Below are 24,773 nucleotides of genomic sequence, written 5' to 3' on the forward strand. Positions count from 1 at the left end.
GCCTCCACGGTGGTGCCCCCAGTGGAACTGTGTTTTGGCTGGCCTGTGGCCGGGGTAGACTCAGCTTTTCAAAGGATTCGTCGTGAGGCCACGAGAGCACCGAGAACTTGGCATCGAGAAGATCCAGAGTCTTCGGAAGAAGACGACAGTGTAGATAATACCCCTGTGTAGTGTTTATACCCTCCCCTGAGTAATCTTCTTATATATATTTATTGGTGAAGGTGCTAATTATAATATTAAGTTTTTGCCTTTCTTTCCCTTCCCCTTTTAGTTTACTTGCGTTACTGATCACATCCCTTGAAAGCCACTACTGGCTTGGGGCCGGATACCCTTCCTCTAACGACATCAGAGTAAGAACCCAGTTGCGACCCGAGAGGGCCGTAACAGATGTTGTTGAAGTTGGTTGTCCCTCCTTATGGACAACCCAACCCAAAACCCAGAAAATGCTTATTTTGACCAGATCACCCTGGGCGCTTCTGGCACTTGCAGAGGGGTTCAACGTCACACGTTTAAGGGGTTGCGGCTCCAATACTGACCTCATTGTCACGTTCACACACCAGTCTAGCCGCTGTGACTCCCCACTCTCTCCTTATTTGGTATGACCTCAATCCCCTTTCTCTTATTATTATTCTGTTTTACCTTGTCCACAGCTGTGGTTCTTTCTCTCTCTTTTCTACTTTCTGGGAAGTCTCACTAAGAAAAGGGCAAACACCAGCAAATTTTAATACATTTACTGGACAAGGCACATGCACAATACATACACATGTATAATAATATGAATCCAACACTCTATACTGTTATAGTCAGGTTGCACTCCAATACCATCAGGACTCTGTCATCTGCCTATCATGTGGTAGACTAACTGCTGTCTCACCACTTAATATAATATATTCAAGGAAAACCAGCCTATGACTGAAATAACATAAATAGCAGCATAAATATTCCTTGATAAACAATAATGATTAATCACCCTATCAATCCTAGAACATATATATCTCTGCAGGTAATCCAGCCTACAGTTGTAACTCTATACTTCAGTATAAATACTCCTTGGCATAAAAATTGTAACCAATCACCCACCTTTCACTGCGTCGTGCACGCTAATGACAACCAAACAATTTACCAGCTCCCCACAAGCGGTCAATAAGAACTTCCTTTCCACATCTTGAAGTTCACTAGCCTGACATCTTCAGGTTTTCATAGAACCGTCTACCAGGGTCCTCCACAGCTCTCCCGGCTGCTACACCATGAAGTCTTCCTTGAGCAACAATGGTGCTTCACCACTGGTATCACAGAAGCATGTGAAACTTCACTTCACTGCTCCTCTGCTCACAGCTTGAGGTCCTGTTCCTCACTTTATGGCTGCTCTTCCACAGAGCTCAGTACCTTCCACACACTTGGAGACTCATCAACTACTCCCTCACTGCTGGCTACGAAGTTCTCAACAAGTCCTTCCCCAGACAAACCTGCAACCCATCGACATGCCAATAAAATTGTTCCTCTGTAAACACATAACTAAAATGAATCACACACAATAAATGTTTCACTTGACATCTCTCTGCTTTCTATATGCTGTGAGGTGACTCCCCCACGTTTTGGCTGGTCCATGCTCTGCCCTCCCTGGGAGCCCTCCGCTTCCTGGGTAGCCCTCTCACTCAGTCGCCCAACAACGGTCGGAGTGGATGGATTTCGCTCCGCCCTCCAGGACATTCTTCCATCTTTACTCTCTTATTTTGGCCTTCTGCCTCACCAAAACATGCCTAACATATCAATAAACATTCGCTATGGTCGCTGGGCACAAGGCCAACTGCAGACAATCACTGTAAACTGGTTAAAATTGTGCTTACCACAGAGTTAGTTGTACAAAGGCGTGCTCTGGCCCCAGCGTTGGGCGTTGGCGCACTCCTCAGCCCACAAAAGTGTCATTTAAACTTCTCTACAGGGCTTTTATCCTTCCTGACTAGAGCACGAAGTCGTCTCCAAACTTCACACAAGAACACCTGAATAATTCTCTTCTTGACGGAGCACATAAATAGGGTTTCTTCCCTCTGCTACCAGGAGCTTGAAAACACTGCATCCTGCTTCCATGACCGCTGTTACTCGAGTAAGGTCAAGACCCCTGACACGAGCCTCATGCCTTTCTCACAAACTTTCGACATCTTATGTCAAGTCGTTTATGTGCACAGTCATTCAAGCCCATGCTTTACTCTGTTTGCCAAATTTAACCAATTGTATTACGTATATATCTTCATGTCTATATTTCTTTGACTTCTTATTTAGGTCAGGTTTTGCAGAATACCTCTCAAGGTAGACTCGTTTCTAAGTTACCTGGGATCATAACACCACTCTCCCACACTACCCATTCTCCCCCACTGCCCACTCTCCCACACTGCCCACTCTCCCACACTGCCCACTCTCCCTCACTGCCCACTCTCCTCCACTGCCCACTCTCCCACACTGCCCACTCTCCCTCACTGCCCACTCTCCCACACTACCCACTCTCCCTCACTGCCCACTCTCCCACACTTCCCACTCTCCCTCACTGCCAACACTGCCCACTCTCCCTCACTGCCCGCTCTCCCACACTACCTACTCTCCCACTCTCCCACACTGTCTACTCTCCCCCACTGCTCTCTCTCCCACACTGCCCACTCTCCCTCACTGTCCACTCCCCCACACTTCCCACTCTCCCTCACTGCCCACACTCCCATGCTGCCCACTTTCCCTCACTGCCCGCTTTCCACACTGCCCACTCTCCCACACTGTCCTCTCTCCCACACTGCCATCTCGCCCACACTGCCCACTCTTCGACATTGCCTACTCTCCCACACTGACAACTCTCACTGCCCACTCTCCCACACTGCCCACTCTTCCACACTGCCCACACTGCCTCACTGCCCACTCTCCCCTAGTGCCTACTCTCCCACACTGCCCACTCTCCCTCACTTTCTACTCTCCCACACTGCCCACTCTCCCACACTGCCCACACTCCCTCGCTGCCCACTCTCCCCCAGAGCCTACTCTCCCTCACTGCCTACTCTCCCACACTTACCACTCTCCTACATTGCCCACTCTCCCACACTGCCCACACTCCCTCACTGCCCAATCTCCCCCAGAGCCTACTCTCCCTCACTGCCCATTCTTCCACACTGCCCACTCTCCCTCACTGGTCACTCTTCCACACTTCGCACTCTCCCACACTGCCCACTCTCCCACACTTTATACTCTCCCACACTGACAACTCTCCTACACTGCCCACTCTCCCACACTGCCCACTCTCCCCACTCTCCCACTCTACCCACTCCCACACTGCCCATTCTCCCTCACTGCTCACTCTCCCACACTGCCCACTCTCCCACACTGCCCACTCTCCCACACTACCCACTCTCCCACACTTTCTACTCTCCCTCACTGCTCACTCTCCCTCACTGCTTACTCTCCCATAATGCCCACTCTCCCACACTGCCCACTCTCTTACACTGCCCACTCTCCCTCACTGCCTACTCTCTTACACTGCCCACTCTCCGACACTGCCTACTCTCTTACACTGCCCACTCTCCGACACTGCCCACTCTCCCACACTGCCCACTCTCCCACACTGCCCACTCTCCGACACTGCCCACTCTCCCACACTACCCACTCTCCCACACTACCCACTCTCCCACACTGCCCACTCTCCCACACTACCCACTCTCCCACACTACCCACTCTCCCACACTGCCCACTCTCTTACACTGCCCACTCTCCCACACTGCCCACTTTCCACACTGCCCACTCTCCCACACTGCCCACTCTCCCACACTGCCCACTCTCCCACACTGCCCACTCTCCCACACTGCCCACTCTCCCACACTGCCCACTCTCCCACACTACCCACTCTCCCACACTACCCACTCTCCCACACTGCCCACTTTCCCACACTGCCCACTCTCCCACACTGCCCACTCTCCACACTGCCCACTCTCCCACACTGCCCACTCTCCCACACTGCCCACTCTCCCACACTACCCACTCTCCCACACTGCCCACTTTCCCACACTGCCCACTCTCCCACACTGCCCACTCTCCCACACTGCCCACTCTCCCACACTGCCCACTCTCCCACACTGCCCACTCTCCCACACTGCCCACTCTCCCTCACTGCCCACTCTCCCACACTGCCCACTCTCCCACACTGCCCACTCTCCCACACTGCCCACTCTCCCACACTGCCCACTCTCCCACACTGCCCACTCTCCCACACTACCCACTCTCCCACACTTTCTACTCTCCCTCACTGCTCACTCTCCCACACTGCCCACTCTCCCACACTGCCCACTCTCCCACACTGCCCACTCTCCCACACTGCCCACTCTCCCTCACTGCCCACTCTCCCACACTGCCCACTCTCCCACACTGCCCACTCTCCCACACTGCCCACTCTCCCACACTGCCCACTCTCCCACACTGCCCACTCTCCCACACTGCCCACTCTCCCACACTGCCCACTCTCCCACACTGCCCACTCTCCCACACTGCCCACTCTCCCACACTGCCCACTCTCCCACACTGCCCACTCTCCCACACTGCCCACTCTCCCACACTGCCCACTCTCCCACACTGCCCACTCTCCCACACTGCCCACTCTCCCACACTGCCCACTCTCCCACACTACCCACTCTCCCACACTACCCACTCTCCCACACTGCCCACTTTCCCACACTGCCCACTCTCCCACACTGCCCACTCTCCCTCACTACCCACTCTCCCACACTGCCCACTCTCCCACACTACCCACTCTCCCACACTACCCACTCTCCCACACTGCCCACTCTCCCACACTGCCCACTCTCCCACACTGCCCACTCTCCCACACTGCCCACTCTCCCACACTGCCCACTCTCCCACACTACCCACTCTCCCACACTACCCACTCTCCCACACTGCCCACTCTCCCACACTGCCCACTCTCCCACACTGCCCACTCTCCCACACTGCCCACTCTCCCATACTGCCCACTCTCCCACACTGCCCACTCTCCCACACTACCCACTCTCCCACACTGCCCACTCTCCCACACTGCCCACTCTCCCACACTGCCCACTCTCCCACACTGCCCACTCTCCCACACTGCCCACTCTCCCACACTGCCCACTCTCCCACACTGCCCACTCTCCCACACTGCCCACTCTCCCACACTGCCCACTCTCCCTCACTACCTCATATAAAGGGAAGCCTCGACATGCCAGTAATATTATTCAACGTAATATTTTTTTCAACTTTTCAATAAACTGAAAATATTTTTTGTGCTGAAAACGGGCATTATATGTGTGAAATATTTTTAATTGAATTCATTATTTCTTTATTATCAACAAAGAACGCTTTTAATGTATATGATAAACAAAGAGCTGAAAACTGACATGCAAGAACAATAATTATTGTCTGTGTTGTAAAAAATATAAAGTTTATGTAAATAATATTTGATGAATTTAGTGCATTATTCAGTGTAGAGTTAACCCACCCGGTGTTGTTGTTGTTCTTGTTGTTGTTCATGTGAACCACCCGGTGTTGTTGTTGTTGTTGATGTGAACCACCTGGATGTTCTTGTTGTTGTTGTTGTTCTTGTGAACCACCCGGATGTTCTTGTGAACCATCCGGATGCTCTTGTGAACCACCCGGATGCTCTTGTGAACCACCCGGATGCTCTTGTGAACCACCCGGATGTTCTTGTGAACCACCCGAATGTTCTTGTGAACCATCTGGATGTTCATGTGAACCACCTGGATGTTCTTGTGAACCATCCGGATGCTCTTGTGAACCACCCGGATGCTCTTGTGAACCACCCGGATGCTCTTGTGAACCACCCGGATGTTCTTGTGAACCACCCGAATGTTCTTGTGAACCATCTGGATGTTCATGTGAACCACCTGGATGTTCTTGTGAACCATCCGGATGCTCTTGTGAACCACCCGGATGCTCTTGTGAACCACCCGGATGCTCTTGTGAACCACCCGAATGTTCTTGTGAACCATCTGGATGTTCATGTGAACCACCTGGATGTTCTTGTGAACCACCCGGATGCTCTTGTGAACCACCCGGATGCTCTTGTGAACCACCCGAATGTTCTTGTGAACCATCTGGATGTTCTTGTGAACCACCTGGATGTTCTTCTAAACCATCCGGATGTTCTTCTGAACCACCTGGATGCTCTTGTGAACCACCCGGATGTTCTTGTTCTTTTTATTCTTGTGAACCACCCGGATGTTCTTGTTGTTGTTCATGTGAACCACCCGGATGTTCTTGTGAACCACCTGGATGTTCGTCTGAACCATCCGGATGTTCATGTGAACCACCTGGATGTTCGTCTGAACCATCCGGATGTTCTTGTGAACCACCTGGATGTTCGTGTTGTTGTTGTTCTTGTGAACCACCCGGATGTTCGTGTTGTTGTTGTTCTTGTGAACCACCCGGATGCTCTTGTTGTTGTTGTTTTTCTTGTGAACCACCCGGATGTTCTTGTGAACCACCCGGATGTTCTTGCGAATCACCCGGATGTTCGTGTTGTTGTTGTTCTAGTGAACCACCCGGATGTTCTTGTGAACCACCCGGATGTTCTTGTGAACCACCCGGATGTTCTTGTGAATCACCCGGATGTTCGTGTGAACCACCCGGATGCTCTTGTGAACCACCCGGATGTTCTTGTGAACCACCTGGATGTTCTTGTGAACCACCTGGATGTTCTTGTGAATCACCCGGATGTTCTTGTGAACCACCCGGATGCTCTTGTGAACCACCCGGATGCTCTTGTGTACCACCTGGATGTTCTTGTGAACCACCTGGATGTTCTTGTGAACCACCCGGATGTTCTTGTGAATCACCTGGATGTTCTTGTGAACCACCCGGATGTTCTTGTGAATCACCTGGATGTTCTTGTGAACCACCCGGATGCTCTTGTGAACCACCCGGATGCTCTTGTGAACCACCCGGATGCTCTTGTGAACCACCCGGATGCTCTTGTGAACCACCCGGATGCTCTTGTGAACCACCCGGATGCTCTTGTGAACCACCCGGATGCTCTTGTGAACCACCCGGATGCTCTTGTGAACCACCCGGATGCTCTTGTGAACCACCCGGATGCTCTTGTGAACCACCCGGATGCTCTTGTGAACCACCCGGATGCTCTTGTGAACCACCCGGATGTTCTTGTTCTTTTTGTTCTTGTTGTGGAGAAATCTGGCTCCAGTATAATACTAAGAAAATGTATAATTATGTGAATGTAAAATAATGATAAATTCTAAGATAGCTCGAAGGACCAGAATGAGTAATTAAATGAGAAATCAGTGGCTTATAGATCTATGATTATATGGATAAATTCGATTAATTATGCAATGACTGTAAATTATATAATTCTAGAGCCAGCATCCCATGACACAATTTGGGGGGTATTCTATGAGATTAATCTATGTGGAACATATATTATGCAATAATAATAATTATAATATGCACACACATAGATAATGAGTAAAATATAGAATGCAAAATACTACTGCAATATGAAGATTAATAAGGCATAACTGGCAGTATCAGATATATAGATAAATATATATGGATATGGACTCTTAATAATAAGATACTATCTACAATGAAAACTGATTATGTCTCAGCTGTGACAGAGGACGTAGATGCAGTCCACTGTACGTCTGGCTGGAAACAGTTTGAGATAGTGTTAAGTTGGCGCACGTGAGGGTATGGCGGTCACACGCTTCCTCAAGGGTGTTGCACCATGCTGCAATAATGATAATCCCGTAATTTCCACCTCCAGACTAGTATTCACACACATATAAGGTAATATCTAAATATTTGGAGGGGAAAGAGCTACACTTACATGAGATTATTTTTACGCCCGCATCATAACGACATGGCACCTACATGATCTTATTTAAGAGCTCGTTAAATAGAACAAATGAGGTAAAAATGCCAGCCGAACTGGTGTCCGTGATTCTGGGAAGCTGCGTCCTCAATCTGGCAACTAAAGATGTTCGGATGCCGGTTGGATGAGAAGATTTTTTGAACCGCTTACGGAGAACCACTTGTTGATCGCAAAGATGGCGAGAGTCCTCTCCCTTCTCCTTCCCCAAAGTCGCGCATGCGCAATAGCTCGCCGTGAGGATTCGAGCATAAATTATATTTATTTATTAACGCTAAATTGGGAAGGGGGCGTGTATGAACACTCTTGATGATTAAGATAAATATTTTATGTGGTGATGTTTAATTCTCACAGTGCACGTCAGTTAATGTAGACGGCACAAATAAAACAATACGGGCTTGGTGGTGGTAATGATGCTAGATTATGATATGATTCACTGGAACAGCGATTAAGCTGGGTAAAGAAATTCCAGTAAACTATTGTATACTAAAGTAAACCTATTACTAAATTATTATTCCTAATAAAGGAAAGTAAATGGTTACATTGGTGTTAGATCTACAGGTATGTGGAAATTTTATCCCCCGAGCGCGACTGACGCAACACTACACAATTCTAGGAGAAATTACATGATGTTCCACAACCTAATATAATAAATTCTACAATACTAAACTACATATTAATAGTGTTAGTTAATTATTACGCTTAATACAGGAAATACATCCTGTTGTATTAAGGATTATTAAATGAACATTAGATGTGTATGAAGCCTAATACAGGAAATACATCCTGTTGTATTAGGGACGAGAATAACTGTTGGAAATTTCCAACACTTGTGAAGCACCCGGATGTTCTTGTTGTTGTTGTTCTTGTGAACCACCTGGATGTTCTTGTGAACCACCCGGATGTTGTTGTGAACCACCCGGATGTTGTTGTGAACCACCCGGATGTTGTTGTGAACCACCCGGATGCTCTTGTGAACCACCCGGATGTTTTTGTTGTTTGAAGACTTAAAATGGGTCAAGGAAATATGACGTAACTTAACCATATTCACAGACCACACATGAATATCACCACATACACAGAACACACATGAACGTCGCCACATTCACAGAACACTCATGAACGTCGCCACATTCATAGACCACACATGAACGTCACCACATTCATAGACTACACATGAACGTCGCCACATTCATAGACCACACATGAACGTCACCACATTCATAGACCACACATGAACGTCACCACATTCATAGACCACACATGAACGTCACCACATTCATAGACCACACATGAACGTCGCCACATTCATAGACCACACATGAACGTCACCACATTCATAGAACACACATGAACGTCACCACATTCATAGAACACACATGAACGTCGCCACATTCATAGACCACACATGAACGTCACCACATTCATAGAACACACATGAACGTCACCACATTTACAGAGCACACATGAACGTCACCACATTCATAGACCACACATGAACGTCACCACATTCATAGAACACACATGAACGTCACCACATTCATAGACCACACATGAACGTCACCACTTTAAGGACACACTAAGGACGTTAAGGACGGCCTCCAGTAGTGGCATGAGCCCAGGAGCTGACCCCCTGCCCCAGCAGTGTGGTCGGAGGGCGGGGGGGACGCAACAGGCGGCGGAGAGTGAAGGATCCCCACCACCACCGTGAGAAGGGAAGAGAACTATGAAGAGAAAACACCAATGCCATTCCGACTATATAGCACTGGGAAGGGACTTGCATAAGGATCAGGGATGGGACAGGCGAAGGAATGGTGCCCAATCACTTGGACCGTCGGGGAATGAACGCCGACCTGCGTGAAGGAAGACCGTCGCTCTACCGTCCAGACCAAGTGGTTGGACTAATCATGAGAGAACCATTATAGAAGACAAGTATATTGGCTTCTCAGAGAAAAGAGGATATTGCCACGTAAGCAAATCCGCCATTATGCACAATATTTCTATTATGACAACATAAAACCATCAGTCTAAGGGTCAAAGGTTCTAAGGGTCCTTCAGTCTAAACCATCCGATAATATGATAAAAAGTACTCATTAGAACTGGATTTAATTAAGTACCAAACAAATCCAAGGTCTGCCTTGCTAAGTCGATAATAACGAATTTAGAACCATGCTGATGGTTGGGTCCCCAGCGGGAGTCTGGGAGGAAGACGTCTACCCATGCCAATGTGCGCCTGGCACTCCAACGCTCACACGTACCAGCTCTCATCAAGAATTAGCACGTGCACGTATCATCCATACTTCTCGCGAATTTCGTGATATAGAAACTATAGAAGTTCAATCATCCCACGATTTCTCTACCTTGCGAAGTATTGTACCCGGTCTACTAGTAAGATCTTGAGGTTATCTTGAGATGATTTCGGGGCTTAGTGTCCCCGCGGCCCCGCTTATATATATATATATATATATATATATATATATATATATATATATATATATATATATATATATATATATATATATATATATATATATATATATATATATATATATATATATATATATATATATATATATATATATATATATGTCGTACCTAATAGCCAGAACGCACTTCTCAGCCTACTATTCAAGGCCCGATTTGCCCAATAAGCCTCGACCAGGCCTCCACCCTCAGGAAGCAGCCCTTGACAGCTGACTAACTCCCAGGTACCTATTTACTGCTAGGTAACAGGAGCAGTAACATCATGGTGAAAGAAACTACCAAATGTTTCTCGCCGGTGCCCGGGATCGAAGCCGGGACCACATGATCACGCGTCCAGTGTTCTGTCCGCTCAGCCACCGGCTCCATTTAAAGATACTATAAGTTAAAGATCCACTCCCTGAAGATACTACAGTGTATTGGCCAGAAGTATTGAGTATTTCATAGCCCGGTTATAATGCCTACCAGACACCCAGAATGGGTAAGCCGTGTCTCAATTATATAAACTTTCTCTCTGATTTATGTCGTGTGTAATAGTGACAGATTATTACTTGTTAGTTACTCGACAGGTGTAGCTCGGGGGAGGAAGAAATATCATGGAATCAACCTGTAGTAACCCGAGACATTGCTGGTCACCCCCAAGAGCCCTATCCAACGAGGCTTCATACACAGAATAGAAGGATGTCCAGTGCCTATTATCTAGCTGTTTCTACTCACTAGCTACGAAAAAACTAACCCATTTCGTAGCATAACTAACATTTCGTAGTTTATTGCTATTACAAAAGAACAGCATGCTAAAATTGTTGAATACGTCTCTGGGGTCGACTGCTGGATGGATTGGAGTTGGATAGAATCACCATGGAATCTCCCACATGTTTTGTCACTCACCATGGGTCACATGCTGACCCATGGTCACATCATTGCTTGTGGGTCACTCACACATTAAATGAAGACTGTAAAATTCTAAAGACCTTACAGTCTTCATTTAAAGCCATGATCACCATGGGTTCATGCTGCGTGTGTGGTCATTTACTATAGGAACTCCTTGCATCTGTGGTCACTCAACACGGGTACTCAGTGCGGCCTGCAGATGCGATCACTCACCAAGGGTGCTTGCATGTGAGGTCACTTACCATGTGTATTCCTTACATATTTGATCACTCATCACGGGTAATCCCTCGTGTGCGTGGTCACTCACCCTAATGCTCCCTGCTAGATACATGTGTTGTCACTCACCTTGGGTAATATTTGAATGTGTGTCTGGGATATTCCACCCACTGTTTCAATATTATCATCTAAGAAATGTATTATATCAGAATCATATCTCTACTATATCCTATATCAAAATTATATCTCTACTAGATCCTACATCAGATTCATTTTCTTATATCATTCATCTACTATATCATACATCAACTAGATCCTACTTCATCACATGGACACGTACATCATAGGGCCCATAGGCCTACATGACTTTGTACACATTATCTCAAGAATCTAGAAGGTTCGCGACTAAATAAATTAATTCAAATATTGTTGTAACAAAATTAAGCTTCCGGTGACGTATTTTCAAATCTATGTAAATAAAAATGTAAATGTTCGTTTGTTCATAATCGCTAATCTCCGAAAGTTCTTCACCGATTGCTTTGAAACTCAACGTTCCATTTGCATCCGAGTGGGTTTTTATATACATACAATATAGGTTTAACGTCTGTGACGGGAAAAAACATGCATAACACATGAAAAAAACTGTGTTTTTCATCCGTTTTTCATGTGAGGGAAATCTTCAAAACCTCTTTACCGATTGCTTTGAAATTTTGACACAACGTTGCATTCGAACAGGCGCGTGTTTTTATATACCTACTATATACATACCCTGTTGGAAATTTCCAACACTAAATACAACACTGTTGTATTCTCATTAATTATTACTAAAACTACTAATCATTGTAGTGATTAAAATTAACCCAACGTAGAGTTCATATGTACTAATAATTACATCTGTACAATAAGGCTAGAATTCTTACGTCACCCGACGCCAGTATTGCGTCAGATTCCATTGTAATAAACACATTTATATCCAGTATGTCTGAGAATTGAATTTGATTCTCTATAAACAACGGTGTTCTGTGTGATAATTAATTACAGATAAACTGATCCCCAACTAAAGCCAAATAGAGCGTTTATAGTTATAACTGTTATCTAGTAATAAATTTAACGTCACGCGTGAATGCCCTGGAGAGACTTTAATTCATCTCCATTGTTCGTTTACTATCATAAAACGGACAAATAATAATATTTAACTCTTCTAAATAATAAACCCATCCTAACCCAAGCATTTCAATCACAACTGCGAGAAATGATAATATCCGTAATAAATAATTTGGGTAACAAACGCGGGACGCGGAGCGGGGCGGAGGAGACGCCAGTTCACGTGGTAGCGCGCTCACGTCGAGACGCCATTACCCAGCCACTAGGGTAGACGCCATCGAGAACTCTAGAAGAAAGTCGCCACTGTGAGGTGTGAAGAACCTTTGCAGACCTTAACTTCACTGGTGTCAGTGTCATTTACATAACCAGTCGAATGGTCAAGAGATTAATTTGATATTCGGCCAGAACCTGTTAATTTTGGTTCTATGTAATACCACGTGACCGGCCAGTGAAGCGCGTCAGTATCTAGGATAGGCTGGACCGGAACCTAGGACGCGAACTTCGGTAAGCCTTAACTTACACAGTGCCCATATTAGCTAAGTATCCTTATCCTTATTTGATGCATCTTATAGGGGGTAGGTTTATAGCTGGGTAGCTTGTCGTGACGCCGTGCGACAACAAAAAACTACAGGTCATTATTTTCTCTTATTATTAATATCAATTTATTGAACATAGAAATCTAGTAGTTTACTCTGTTACTACTGAAAACAATTTGATTTACAGCGTGGGTGAAGAATTCTCCGAGCTGTCATTTCCCATGTTAATCAACTCCCAGTGTTCCATGACGAGTCCAGGAGAATCAGAGGATGAGTCTTGACTAACTTCTTGGAAATCGTCTTTAAGCTAAGATTCCTTTTGTATTCCTCGATTTCTATTATCTGTACTCTTTTACATGCAGAACTCTGTTCATTGGATTAACATGTGTTTATTATGATTATTATTATTCATGTTCATAATCTATGTTCCCATTAATGATAACGATAATGATTCCATAAATGTTCATAGGATTAGATTATTATACATTGGACTGGTGAACGAACCACACTAGTTCCTGGACGTATTGAGTTCCAGTAATACCCCTCAATGTAGGTGTTTGAGGCTTTGATTCATTTAATTATACACCCCATTAATTATTTCAGTGTTCATATTCTCTAGTATTTTATCCATAGTTACTGGTTCATCTAGGAATTATCTAATGATCATATTTTCTCAGTTTCCCTCTTTACTATAAAAGCGGGTGGTCCTTCGTAATTGAATTTATTACATTAATATTTTAATATATAGAGTCAAGCCCCAAATGTCCCACATACCCCACTTGTGACCAGGAAAAAAACATGCCTTTTCTGAAAAACAGCGCCATCTGTTGGATGTAAGAGTTACACACGCTGTAATGTCCGAAAGTTCTTTCCCGATTGCTTTGAAATTTTGACATTTTGACAATTTTGACAAACGTTCCATATGAATTCGTACACGCTCTTGTATGCCAACAAGATATATATATATATATATATATATATATATATATATATATATATATATATATATATATATATATATATATATATATATATATATATATATATATATATATATATATATATATATATATATATATATATATATATATATATATATATATATATATACTTTTAAGGTGAAGAAAAGAAGTGATTTACTATAGAGTGTATTACACTTATTTGTATAATTTGCACGACGTTTCGAACCTCCATGGTTCATTCTCAAGTGAACAGATCTTACAATACTAGTTGATTTTATCCCCGCATTAGGTCAGGTGATAATACAATGAAGGTGAAAACATGGGGGGATACATAAGGGATAAACATAGGGGCTGCAGAAGGCTTATTGGCCCATACGAGGCATCTCCTATCTAAACACAAAGATTAATCCAGTGTAATTGTCCTGTTATGTTGGACATTGTCTTCTGTGTTGGCATCGATATGTTCTTGTCTTGTCCTTACTCTCATGGTGGGTAGAGTAAATAGTTCCGTGATTTGGGTGTTCATGGTAGGTCGCTCTATTCTTGTGTGAATTGCCTCAAGAATTTGTAATCTTCTTGAATCTTGGGTTTTGTCTATTATGCAAGTATTCTTGTTCAACATTTCTCTTGTTAGAGTAATGTCATGGGCTTGTCTCATGTGATTCCTAGGGGCACCAGATTGAAGATGGCATGTCAAACGCCTCGTCAGCCCTGATGCTAAGAAAATAGTTAGAGGGATAGAAGCCCTAAACCAGAAAATAATAAATACAGAATATGCGGTCATATTCAATGAAACATGTTTGAAAGAAAACCTGCTGCCAGTATACACCAATATATATATATATATATATATATATATATATATATATATATATATATATATATATATATATATATATATATATATATATGAGGAAACTACTCCAAGCTTGTACTAAAGAGGCACCCTTCTTGAGCCCGGATGGGCACATGTATAAGCAAGTAGATGGGGTCGCCATGGGTTCTCCCCTAGGTGTCCTGTTTGCAAACTTCTACATGGGTACCATCGAGCAAAAAGTCTTAGTCGACATGAACTTGAAACCGGCCATATACTGCAGGTATGTTGACGACATTTTTACACAGGTACCTGATGTCAGACATCTGCAGGAGCTGAAGGAGGCATTTGAGCAGAGTTCCGTGCTGCGTTTCACTTACGAGACGGAAAAGGATGGGAAGCTGCCTTTTCTAGATGTAACAGTCATGGAAAAGGGCGGAGGTTTCCACACTGCAGTCTACACTAAGGAAACAAACATAGGAATGTGCCTAAATGCCAACAGCGACTGCCCTGACAGGTACAAGAGGAGTGTTGTTAACGCATACGTCGACCGTGCTCTCAGCCACAGCTCAGAATGGAAGCAAGTCGACGAAGAACTCTGTAGGGTAAGGCAGGTCCTAGTCAATAACGGCTTCTCCAATGGTTTCATCGAAGACATCATAAGAAGGAAAGTGAAAAGCCATGCAACCTCTGAAGAGACAACTAACACAACACCTATACCCCCTATTAGACTATTTTACAGGAACTTCTTTTCCACAGCTCATAAAACGGAGGAAAGGGTCCTGAAAGATATTGTTAATAGAAACGTTATCCCTACAGACAAAATCAGAGGATACAACTGACGATTTACTATAAAACCAGAAAAACGGCCAGCCTACTCATGAGAAACTCTCCAGACACAAAACAGAACGCTTTAAAAGAGACTAACGTCGTCTATGCCTTCAAATGCCCACTTGGGGACTGTAAGCTCCAAAAAACCCAGTATATAGGCAAGACAACAACATCTCTTTCTAGGCGTTTAACGATGCATAAGCAACAGGGCTCCATTAAGGAACACATAATCTCTTCCCATAACCAAACCATCGCCAGAGAAATCCTAGTAAACAACACAGAAATCATCGATAGATACAGCGATAGCAGGCGGCTTGACGTTTGCGAGGCACTACACATCAAGAAGTCAACACCAGCAATCAACAGCCAATTATTGCACAACTATATTCTACCCACCTCAAGACTCCGCTCCAATATAGAAGCATCAAGAAATATGGACCAATAGGCTTTCTACAAACACTTCTATTCAATACCCATTGTTTCTGTTCTGTCTTGTGTTGATACTTTTAATACCCTATTAATATCCCCTCTTCTTCTGTCTTGTGTTAATGCCACATCACCCCTCCCACCTCACTCAAATGTAGATATAAAATCAGAGATACGTAAGTTCTAATCAGTTGTGTATTTGTGAAGTCTTTGAAAATGTAATAAGTTTTACGAAACGCGCCCGTGTCGCGTCAGACTAGAAATAAAAATGAATTTTGGAGAAGTGATTTTTGATTTACCTCCAACAGTGAAGCATAATGTACGAAAGATTGAGAAAATTCGTGTTAGAATTATTAATCTTACTTTTTCGGTCATATTTAATAATATATGTCTACAGGAAAGACTGCTACCAAAATATACTAATATATATATATATATATATATATATATATATATATATATATATATATATATATATATATATATATATATATATATATATATATATATATATAATTATCGTGCATGTATATAAATATTATTCAGTATACTTTATCAAATAATTAATTAAACCAATTAATATTAATTTATCATATTAGTTTATCATATTAAATGTAATATATTGTTTGCATAATTGCATATATATCTTGTTTGTATAATACAACTAACTTCTAGTGTTTATTAGCATATTTTTATTATTGACTACTGCAATGACTTTAGAGCTAGTGTTGACTGTTTATGTTGTTCAGATCATTGATCTAGAACAAGAACCAGTATTTACATAGAAATGTGTTTATTCTATGAATTTTTCATAGATCTGATATATTTGAGTATGTATTTTTTACATACTTGCATTAATTTTGAATTTAGTCAATTTCAAGTCCTAAGTAATTTTCCTCATTAAACAGCCACGGCATTTTTTCCACATTGTAGTGCCTCACAGTACTCCTTGCTGCCGGCATGTAGTCACTACGGGAACTCCCTGCATGTGTGGTCACTCACCATGAGTACTCACTGCATGTTAGGCCACTCACCATTGGAACACACTGCATGTGTGGTCACTCACCATGGGTACTTCCTGCTTGTGTTGTCGCTTACCATGGGTACTCCCTACTTGTGTACTCACTCACCATGAGTTCTCACTGCATGTGTGGTCTCTCACTATGGGTACTCCCAGCTTATGTAGCCACTCACCATGAGTAATCCCTGCTTGTGTGGTCACTCACTAGGGAACTCCCTGCTTGTGTGGTCACTCAACATTGGTACTCACTGCATGTGACGTCACTCACCACGGGAACTCCCTGATTGTGTGGTCACTCACCATGGGTACTTCCTGCTTGTGTTGTCGCTTACCATGAGTAATCCCTGCATGTGTGGTAATCCACCATTGCTACTCCTTGCATGTGTGGTCACTGACCATAGGTACGCCCTGCATGTGTGGTCAATACCAAGAGTAATCCCTGCATGTGTGGTCACTCAAAATGGGTGCTCCCTGCTTCTGTGGTCACTCAATATGCGTTCTCCTTGCATGTGTGGTCATTCACCATTGCTACTCCTTGCATATGTGGTGACTCACCATGGGTACTCCCTGCATGAATGGTCACTCACTATTTGTACTTCATGCATTGTAGTCACTCACCATGGGTACTTCCTGTATTGTAGTCACTCTTGAAGGGTACTCCTTGCATATGATGCCAATCACCATAGGGACTCCCGGCATTGTAGTCACTCACAATGGGGTACTTCCTGCATTGTAGTCACTCACCATGGGTATTCCCTGCAGATGAGGTCACTCACAATGGGTACTCCCTGCATGTGAGGTCATTGACCATTGGTACTCCCTGCTTGAGTGGTCAGTCACCATGGGTTCTCCTTGCCTCTGTGGCCACTCAATATAGGTAATCCCTGCATGTGTGGTCACTCACAATTGGTACTCCCTGCATGTGTGGTCACTCACTATGGGTACTCCCTGCATGTGTGGTCACTCACTATAGGTACTCCCTGTATGTGAGGACACTCACTATGGGTACTCCATGCATATGTGTCACTCGTCATGGGTACTCCCTGTATGTGAGGTCACTCACCATGGATACTCCCTGCATGTGTGGTCACTCACCATGGGTACTCCTTGTATATGAGGTCACTCGCCATCGGTACTTCCTGCACGTGTGGTCACTCACCATTGGTACTCCCTGTTTTGTGGTCACTCACTATGGGTACTCCCTACATGGGTGTTCATTCACCATTGGTACTCCCTGTTTTTGTGGTCACTCACTATGGGTACTCCCTGCAAGTGAGGTCACTCTTCATGGTTACTCCCTACACATGTAGTCACTAACAATAGGTACTCCCTGCTTATGTGGTCTCTCACCATTGGTACTCCCTTAATATGTGGTCACTCACAATGGATACTCCCTGCTTTGTGTTGTCAATCACTATGGATACTCCCTGCATGTGTGGTCACTCACCATGGGTACTCCCTGTATGTGAGGACACTCACTACGGGTACTCCCTGCATGTGAGGTCACTCACTATGCGTACTCCCTGCATGTGTGGTCATTCACCGTGGGTATTCCCTGCATATGTGGTCACTCACCATGGGTACTCCATCCATATTTGGTCACTCGTCATGGGTACTCTCTGTATGTGAGGTCGCTCACCATGGACACTCCCTGCATGTGTAGTCACTCACCATGGGTACTCCTTGTGTGTGAGTTCACTCGTCATCGGAACTTCCTGCATGTGTGGTCACTCACCATGGGTACTGCCTGCATGACTGGTCATTCACCATGGGTATTCCCTGTATGTGTGGTCACTCACCATGGGTACTCCCTGTTTTTGTGGTCACTCACTATGGGTACTCCCTGTATGTGAGGTCACTCGTCATCGAGACTCCCTTCATGTGAGGTCACTCTTCATGGTTACTCCCTGTACATGTGGTCACTCTTCATGGTTACTCCCTGTACATGTGGTCACTAACAATATGTACTAACTGCTTGTGTGGTCTCTCACTATTGGTACTCCCTTAATATGTGGTCACTCACCATAGGTACTCCCTGCATATGTGGTCACTCACAATGGATACTCCCTGCTTGTGTTGTCAATCACTATGGGTACTCCCTGCATGTGTGGTCACTCACCATGGGTACTCCCTGTATGTGAGGACACTCAGTACGGGTACTCCCTGCATGTGTGGTCACTCACTATGCGTACTCAATGCATGTGTGGTCATTCACCGTGGGTATTCCCTGCATATGTGGTCACTCACTATGGGTACTCCCCGCATGTGTGGTCACTCACCTTGGGTACTCACTGCATGTGTGGTCTGTCACCATGGGTACTCCCTGCACGTGTGGTCCCTCACCATGGGTATTCCCCGCATGTGTGGTCACTCACCTTGGGTACTCCCTGCATGTGAGGTCACTCACCATGGGTACTCCCTACATGTGTGGTCAGTCACCATGGATACTCCCTAGTATATGGTCACTCGCCGTAGGAAATCCCTGCATATCTGGTCTCTCTCCATGGGTACTCCCAACGTATGAGGTCACTCATGATGGGTACTCCCTGCATATGTGGTCACTCACAATGGGTACTCCCTGCTTTTGTGGTCAGTCAGCATGGGTTCTCCCTGCCTTTGTGGTCACTCACTATAGGTACTCCCTGCATGTGTGGTCAATCACAATGGGAACTCACTGCAAGTGTGGCCACTAATAATGGGTACTCCCCACATGTGTGGTCACTCACCATGGGTACTCTCTGTATGTGAGGACACTCACGATAGGTACTCCATTCATATGTGGTCACTCGTCATGGGTACTCCCTGCATGAGTGGTCACACACCATGGGTACTCCCTGCATGTCAGGTCACTCACTATGGGTACTCCCTGCATATGTGGTCACTCACAATGGATACTCTCTACTTGTGTGGTCACTCACATTGGTTACTCCCTTCATGTGTGGTCACTCACAATGGGTACTCCCTGCATGTGTGGTCACTCACCATGGATAATCCCTGAATGTGAATGCATTCACCATGGGTAATCCATGCATATGTGGTCAATCGTCATAGGTACTCCCTGTATGAGGTCACTCACCATTGGTACTCCCTGCATGTGTCGTCACTCACCAGGGGCTCTTCCTGTATGTGAGGTCACTCGCCATCGGTACTTCCTACATGTGGGGTCACTTACCACGGAGCACTCACTGCATATGTGGTCACTCATTATGGGTACTCTCTGCATGTGTGGTCACTCACCATTGGTACTCCCTGTTCGAGTGGTCACTCACCATGGGTACTCCCTGTTTGTGTGGTCAGTCGGCATGGGTTCTCCCTGAGTTTGTGGTCACTTACTATGGGTACTCCCTGCATGTGTGGTCACTCACAATGGGTACTCCCTGCATGTGTGGGCACTCACCATGTGTACGCCCTGTATGTGAGGTCACTCACCATGTGTACTCCCTGCATGTGTGGTCACTCACCATGGGTACTCCTTGTATGTGAGGTCACTCGCCATCAGTACTTCCTGCATGTCTGGTCACTCACCATCGGAACTCCCTGTTTTTGTGGTCACTCACTATGGGTACTCCCTGTATGTGAGGTCACTCGCCATCGGTACTCCCTGCATGTCAGGTCACTCTTCATGGGTACTCCCTGCATGTGTGGTCACTCACAATGGGTACTCCCTCTTTGTGTGGTCAGTCACCATGGGTACTCCCTGTTTTTGTGGTCACTCACTATTGGTACTCTCTGTATCTATGGTCACTCACCCTAGGTATTCCCTGTATGTGAGGTCACTCACCATATGTACTCCCTGCATATATGATCACTCACCATGGGTACTCTCTTCATATATGGTCATTCACCATGGGTACTCCAGGCATATGTGGTCACTCACCATTTGTACTCCCTGCTCGTATGGTCACTCACCATAGGCACTCCCTGCAAGTGTGGACAGTAACCATGAGTGTTCCCTCAACATGTGGTCACTCACATAAGGTACTCCCTGCATATGTGGTCACTCACCATGGGTACTCCCTGCATGTGAGGTCACTCACTATGGGTACTCCCTGCATATGTGGTCACTCACAATTGGTACTCCCTGCTTGAGTGGTCAGTCACCATGGGTTCTCCCTGCCTCTGTGGCCACTCACTATAGGAACTCACCGCATGTGTGGTCACTCACAATGGGTACTCCCTGCATGTGTGGTCACTCACTATAGGTACTCTCTGTATGTGAGGACACTCACTATGGGTACTACATGCATATGTGGTCACACGTCATGGGTACTCCCTGTATGTGAGGTCACTCACCATGGATACTCCCTGCATGTGTGGTCACTAACAATAGGTACTCCCTGCTTATGTGGTCTCTCACCATTGGTACTCCCTTAATATGTGGTCACTCACCATAGGTACTCCCTGCCTATGTGGTCACTCACAATGGATACTCCCTGCTTGTTATGTCAATCACCATGGGTACTCCCTGTATGTGAGGACACTCACTATGGGTACTCCCTGCATGTGTGGTCACTCACTATGCGTACTCCCTGCATGTGTGGTCATTCACCGTGGGTATTTCCTGCATATGTGGTCACTCGCTATGGGGTACTCCCGCATTGTGGTCACTCACCTTGGGTACTCCCTGCATGTGTGGTCCCTCAATATGGGTACTCCCTGCCTGTGAGGTCTCTACCTATGGGTACTCCCTGCATATGTGGTCACTCACAAAGGGTACTCCCGGCTTTTGTGGTCAGTCAGCATGGGTTCTCCCTGCCTTTGTGGTCACTCACTATTGGTACTCCCTGCATGTGTGGTCAATCACAATGGGAACTCACTGGAAGTGTGGTCACTCATAATGGGTACTCCCCACATGTGTGATCACTCACCATGGGTACTCTATGTATGTGATGACACCATAGGTACTCCATTCATATGTGGTCACTCGTCATGGGTACTCCCTGCATGAGTGGTCACACACCATGGGTACTCCTTGCATGTGAGGTCACTCACTATGGGTACTCCCTGCATATGTGGTCACTCACAATGGGTACTCTCTACTTGTGTGGTCACTCACATTAGGTACTCCCTGCATGTGTGGTCACTCACAATGGGTACTCCATGCATATGTGGTCAATCGTCATGGGTACTCCCTGTATGTGAGGTCACTCAGCATGGGTACTCCCTGCATGTGTGGTCACTCACAAGGGGTTCTCCCTGTATGTGAGGTCACTCGCCATCGGTACTTCCTACATGTGGTGTCACTCACCATGGAGTACTCCCTGCATATGTGGTCACTCACTATGCGTACTCTCTGTTTATGAAATCAGTCACCATATGTACAACCTGCTCTTGTGATCACTCACTATTGTTATTCCCTGCATGTGTGGTTACTCACCATGGGTACTCCCTGCATGTGTGATCACTCACTATGGGTACTCCTTGCATGTATGGTCACTCACCATGGGTACTCCTTGCATGTGTGGTCATTCACCATGGGTACTCCCTGCGTATGTGGTCACTGAACATGGGTACTCTCTGAATGTGAGGTCACTCATCATGGGTACTCCCTACATATGTGGTCACTCACTATAGGTATTCTCTGTTTGTGTAGCCAGTCACCATATTTACACCGGGCTTTTGTGGTCACATAATATGGGTACTCCCTGCATGTGTGGTCACTCACCATGGGTACTCCTAGCACGTGTGGTCACTCTCCATGGGTACTCCCTGCATGTGTGGTCACTCACCATGGGTACTCCCAGCACGTGTGGTCACTCTCCATGGGTACTCCCTGCATGTGTGGTCACTCACCATGGGTACTTCCTGCTTGTGTGGTCACTCACAACGGGTACTCCCTGCATATGTGGTCACTCACTATGGGTACTCCCTGCATATGTGGTCACTCAAAATGGGTACTCCCTGCATGTGTGGTCACTCACTATGGGTACTCCCAGCATGTGTGGTCACTCACCTTGGGTACTCCCTGTATGTGAGGACACTCACCATGGGTACTCCCTGTTTTGTTGTCACTCACTATGGGTACTGCCTGTATGTGTGGTCACTCACCATATGTACTCCCTGTATGTGAGGTCACTCACAATGGGTACTCCCTGCACGTGTGGTCACTCACCATGAGTTCTCCCTGCCTGTGTGGTCTCTCACCATGGGTTCTCCCTGCATGTGTGAACACACACCATATGTACTCCCTGCATATATGGTCACTCACCATAGGTACTCCCTACATATGTGGTCACTTACCATGGGTACTTCCTGCATGTGAGGTCATTCACTATGGGTTCTCGCTGCATATGTGGTCACTCACTATGGGTACTTTCTGTTTGTGTAGTCAGACACCATGGGTTCACCCTGCTTTTGTGGTCACTCACTATGGTTACTCCCTGCGCCCAGCTTTTGTGGTCACTCACTATGGGTACTCCCTGCATGTGTGGTAACTCACTAAGGGTACTCCCCGCATGTGTGGTCACTCATCATGAGTAATCACTGCATGTGTGATCGCTCACCATGGATACTCCCTGCATATGTGGTCAGTCACCATGGGTACTCTCTTTAAATCTGATCACTCACCATAGGTACTCCCTGCTTTTGTGGTCACTCACTATGGGTAATCACTGCATGTGTGGACACTCACCATGGGTACTCCCTGCATATGTGGTCAGTCACCATGGGTACTCTCTGCATGTGAGGTCACTCACTATGGATACTCCCTGCATATGTGGTCACTCACAATGGGTACTCACTGCTTGTGTGGTCAGTCACGATGGGATTTCCCCTGCATATGTAGTCACTCACAATGGGTACTCCCTGCACGTGTGGTCACTCACCATGAGTTCTCCCTGCCTGTGTGGTCTCTCACCATGGGTTCTCCCTGCATGTGTGAACACACACCATATGTACTCCCTGCATATATGGTCACTCACCATAGGTACTCCCTACATATGTGGTCACTTACCATGGGTACTTCCTGCATGTGAGGTCATTCACTATGGGTTCTCGCTGCATATGTGGTCACTCACTATGGGTACTTTCTGTTTGTGTAGTCAGACACCATGGGTTCACCCTGCTTTTGTGGTCACTCACTATGGTTACTCCCTGCGCCCAGCTTTTGTGGTCACTCACTATGGGTACTCCCTGCATGTGTGGTAACTCACTAAGGGTACTCCCCGCATGTGTGGTCACTCATCATGAGTAATCACTGCATGTGTGATCGCTCACCATGGATACTCCCTGCATATGTGGTCAGTCACCATGGGTACTCTCTTTAAATCTGATCACTCACCATAGGTACTCCCTGCTTTTGTGGTCACTCACCATAGGTACTCCCTGCTTTTGTGGTCACTCACTATGGGTAATCACTGCATGTGTGGACACTCACCATGGGTACTCCCTGCATATGTGGTCAGTCACCATGGGTACTCTCTGCATGTGAGGTCACTCACTATGGATACTCCCTGCATATGTGGTCACTCACAATGGGTACTCACTGCTTGTGTGGTCAGTCACGATGGGATTTCCCCTGCATATGTAGTCACTCACAATGGGTACACCTTGCTTGAGTGGTCAGTCACCATGGGATTTCTCTGCG

The 24,773-nt window shown here is 45.8% G+C and overlaps 2 protein-coding genes across 2 annotated transcripts in view; both read right to left on the minus strand.

Moving 5' to 3' along the window:
- Positions 1 to 5,528: 5,528 nt before the first annotated feature.
- Positions 5,529 to 6,116, minus strand: LOC138367096 (uncharacterized). The gene has a single exon (XM_069328499.1). The coding sequence runs from the start codon at positions 6,114 to 6,116 to the stop codon at positions 5,529 to 5,531; it is 588 nt and encodes a 195-aa protein (XP_069184600.1).
- A 103-nt stretch (positions 6,117 to 6,219) lies between these two features.
- Positions 6,220 to 24,773, minus strand: part of LOC138367097 (protein argonaute-2-like) — a 45,386-nt gene continuing 26,832 nt past the window's right edge. Inside the window, exons 3-4 of the mRNA XM_069328500.1 lie at positions 8,690 to 8,912; positions 6,220 to 7,229 (exon numbers count right to left, since the gene is read on the minus strand). Coding sequence (XP_069184601.1) covers positions 6,220 to 7,229; positions 8,690 to 8,912 — 1,233 coding nt within the window. The remainder of the gene's footprint in view (positions 7,230 to 8,689; positions 8,913 to 24,773) is intronic.

This window comes from Procambarus clarkii, chromosome 21, assembly GCF_040958095.1.
Source record: "Procambarus clarkii isolate CNS0578487 chromosome 21, FALCON_Pclarkii_2.0, whole genome shotgun sequence".
NCBI classification, from domain to species: Eukaryota; Metazoa; Arthropoda; class Malacostraca; order Decapoda; family Cambaridae; genus Procambarus; species Procambarus clarkii.

Bases quoted from the DNA above. Each gene is read 5' to 3' on its own strand.
- LOC138367096 (XM_069328499.1), bottom strand. From the start codon at position 6,116: ATGGTTCACAAGAACATTCGGGTGGTTCACAAGAGCATCCGGGTGGTT.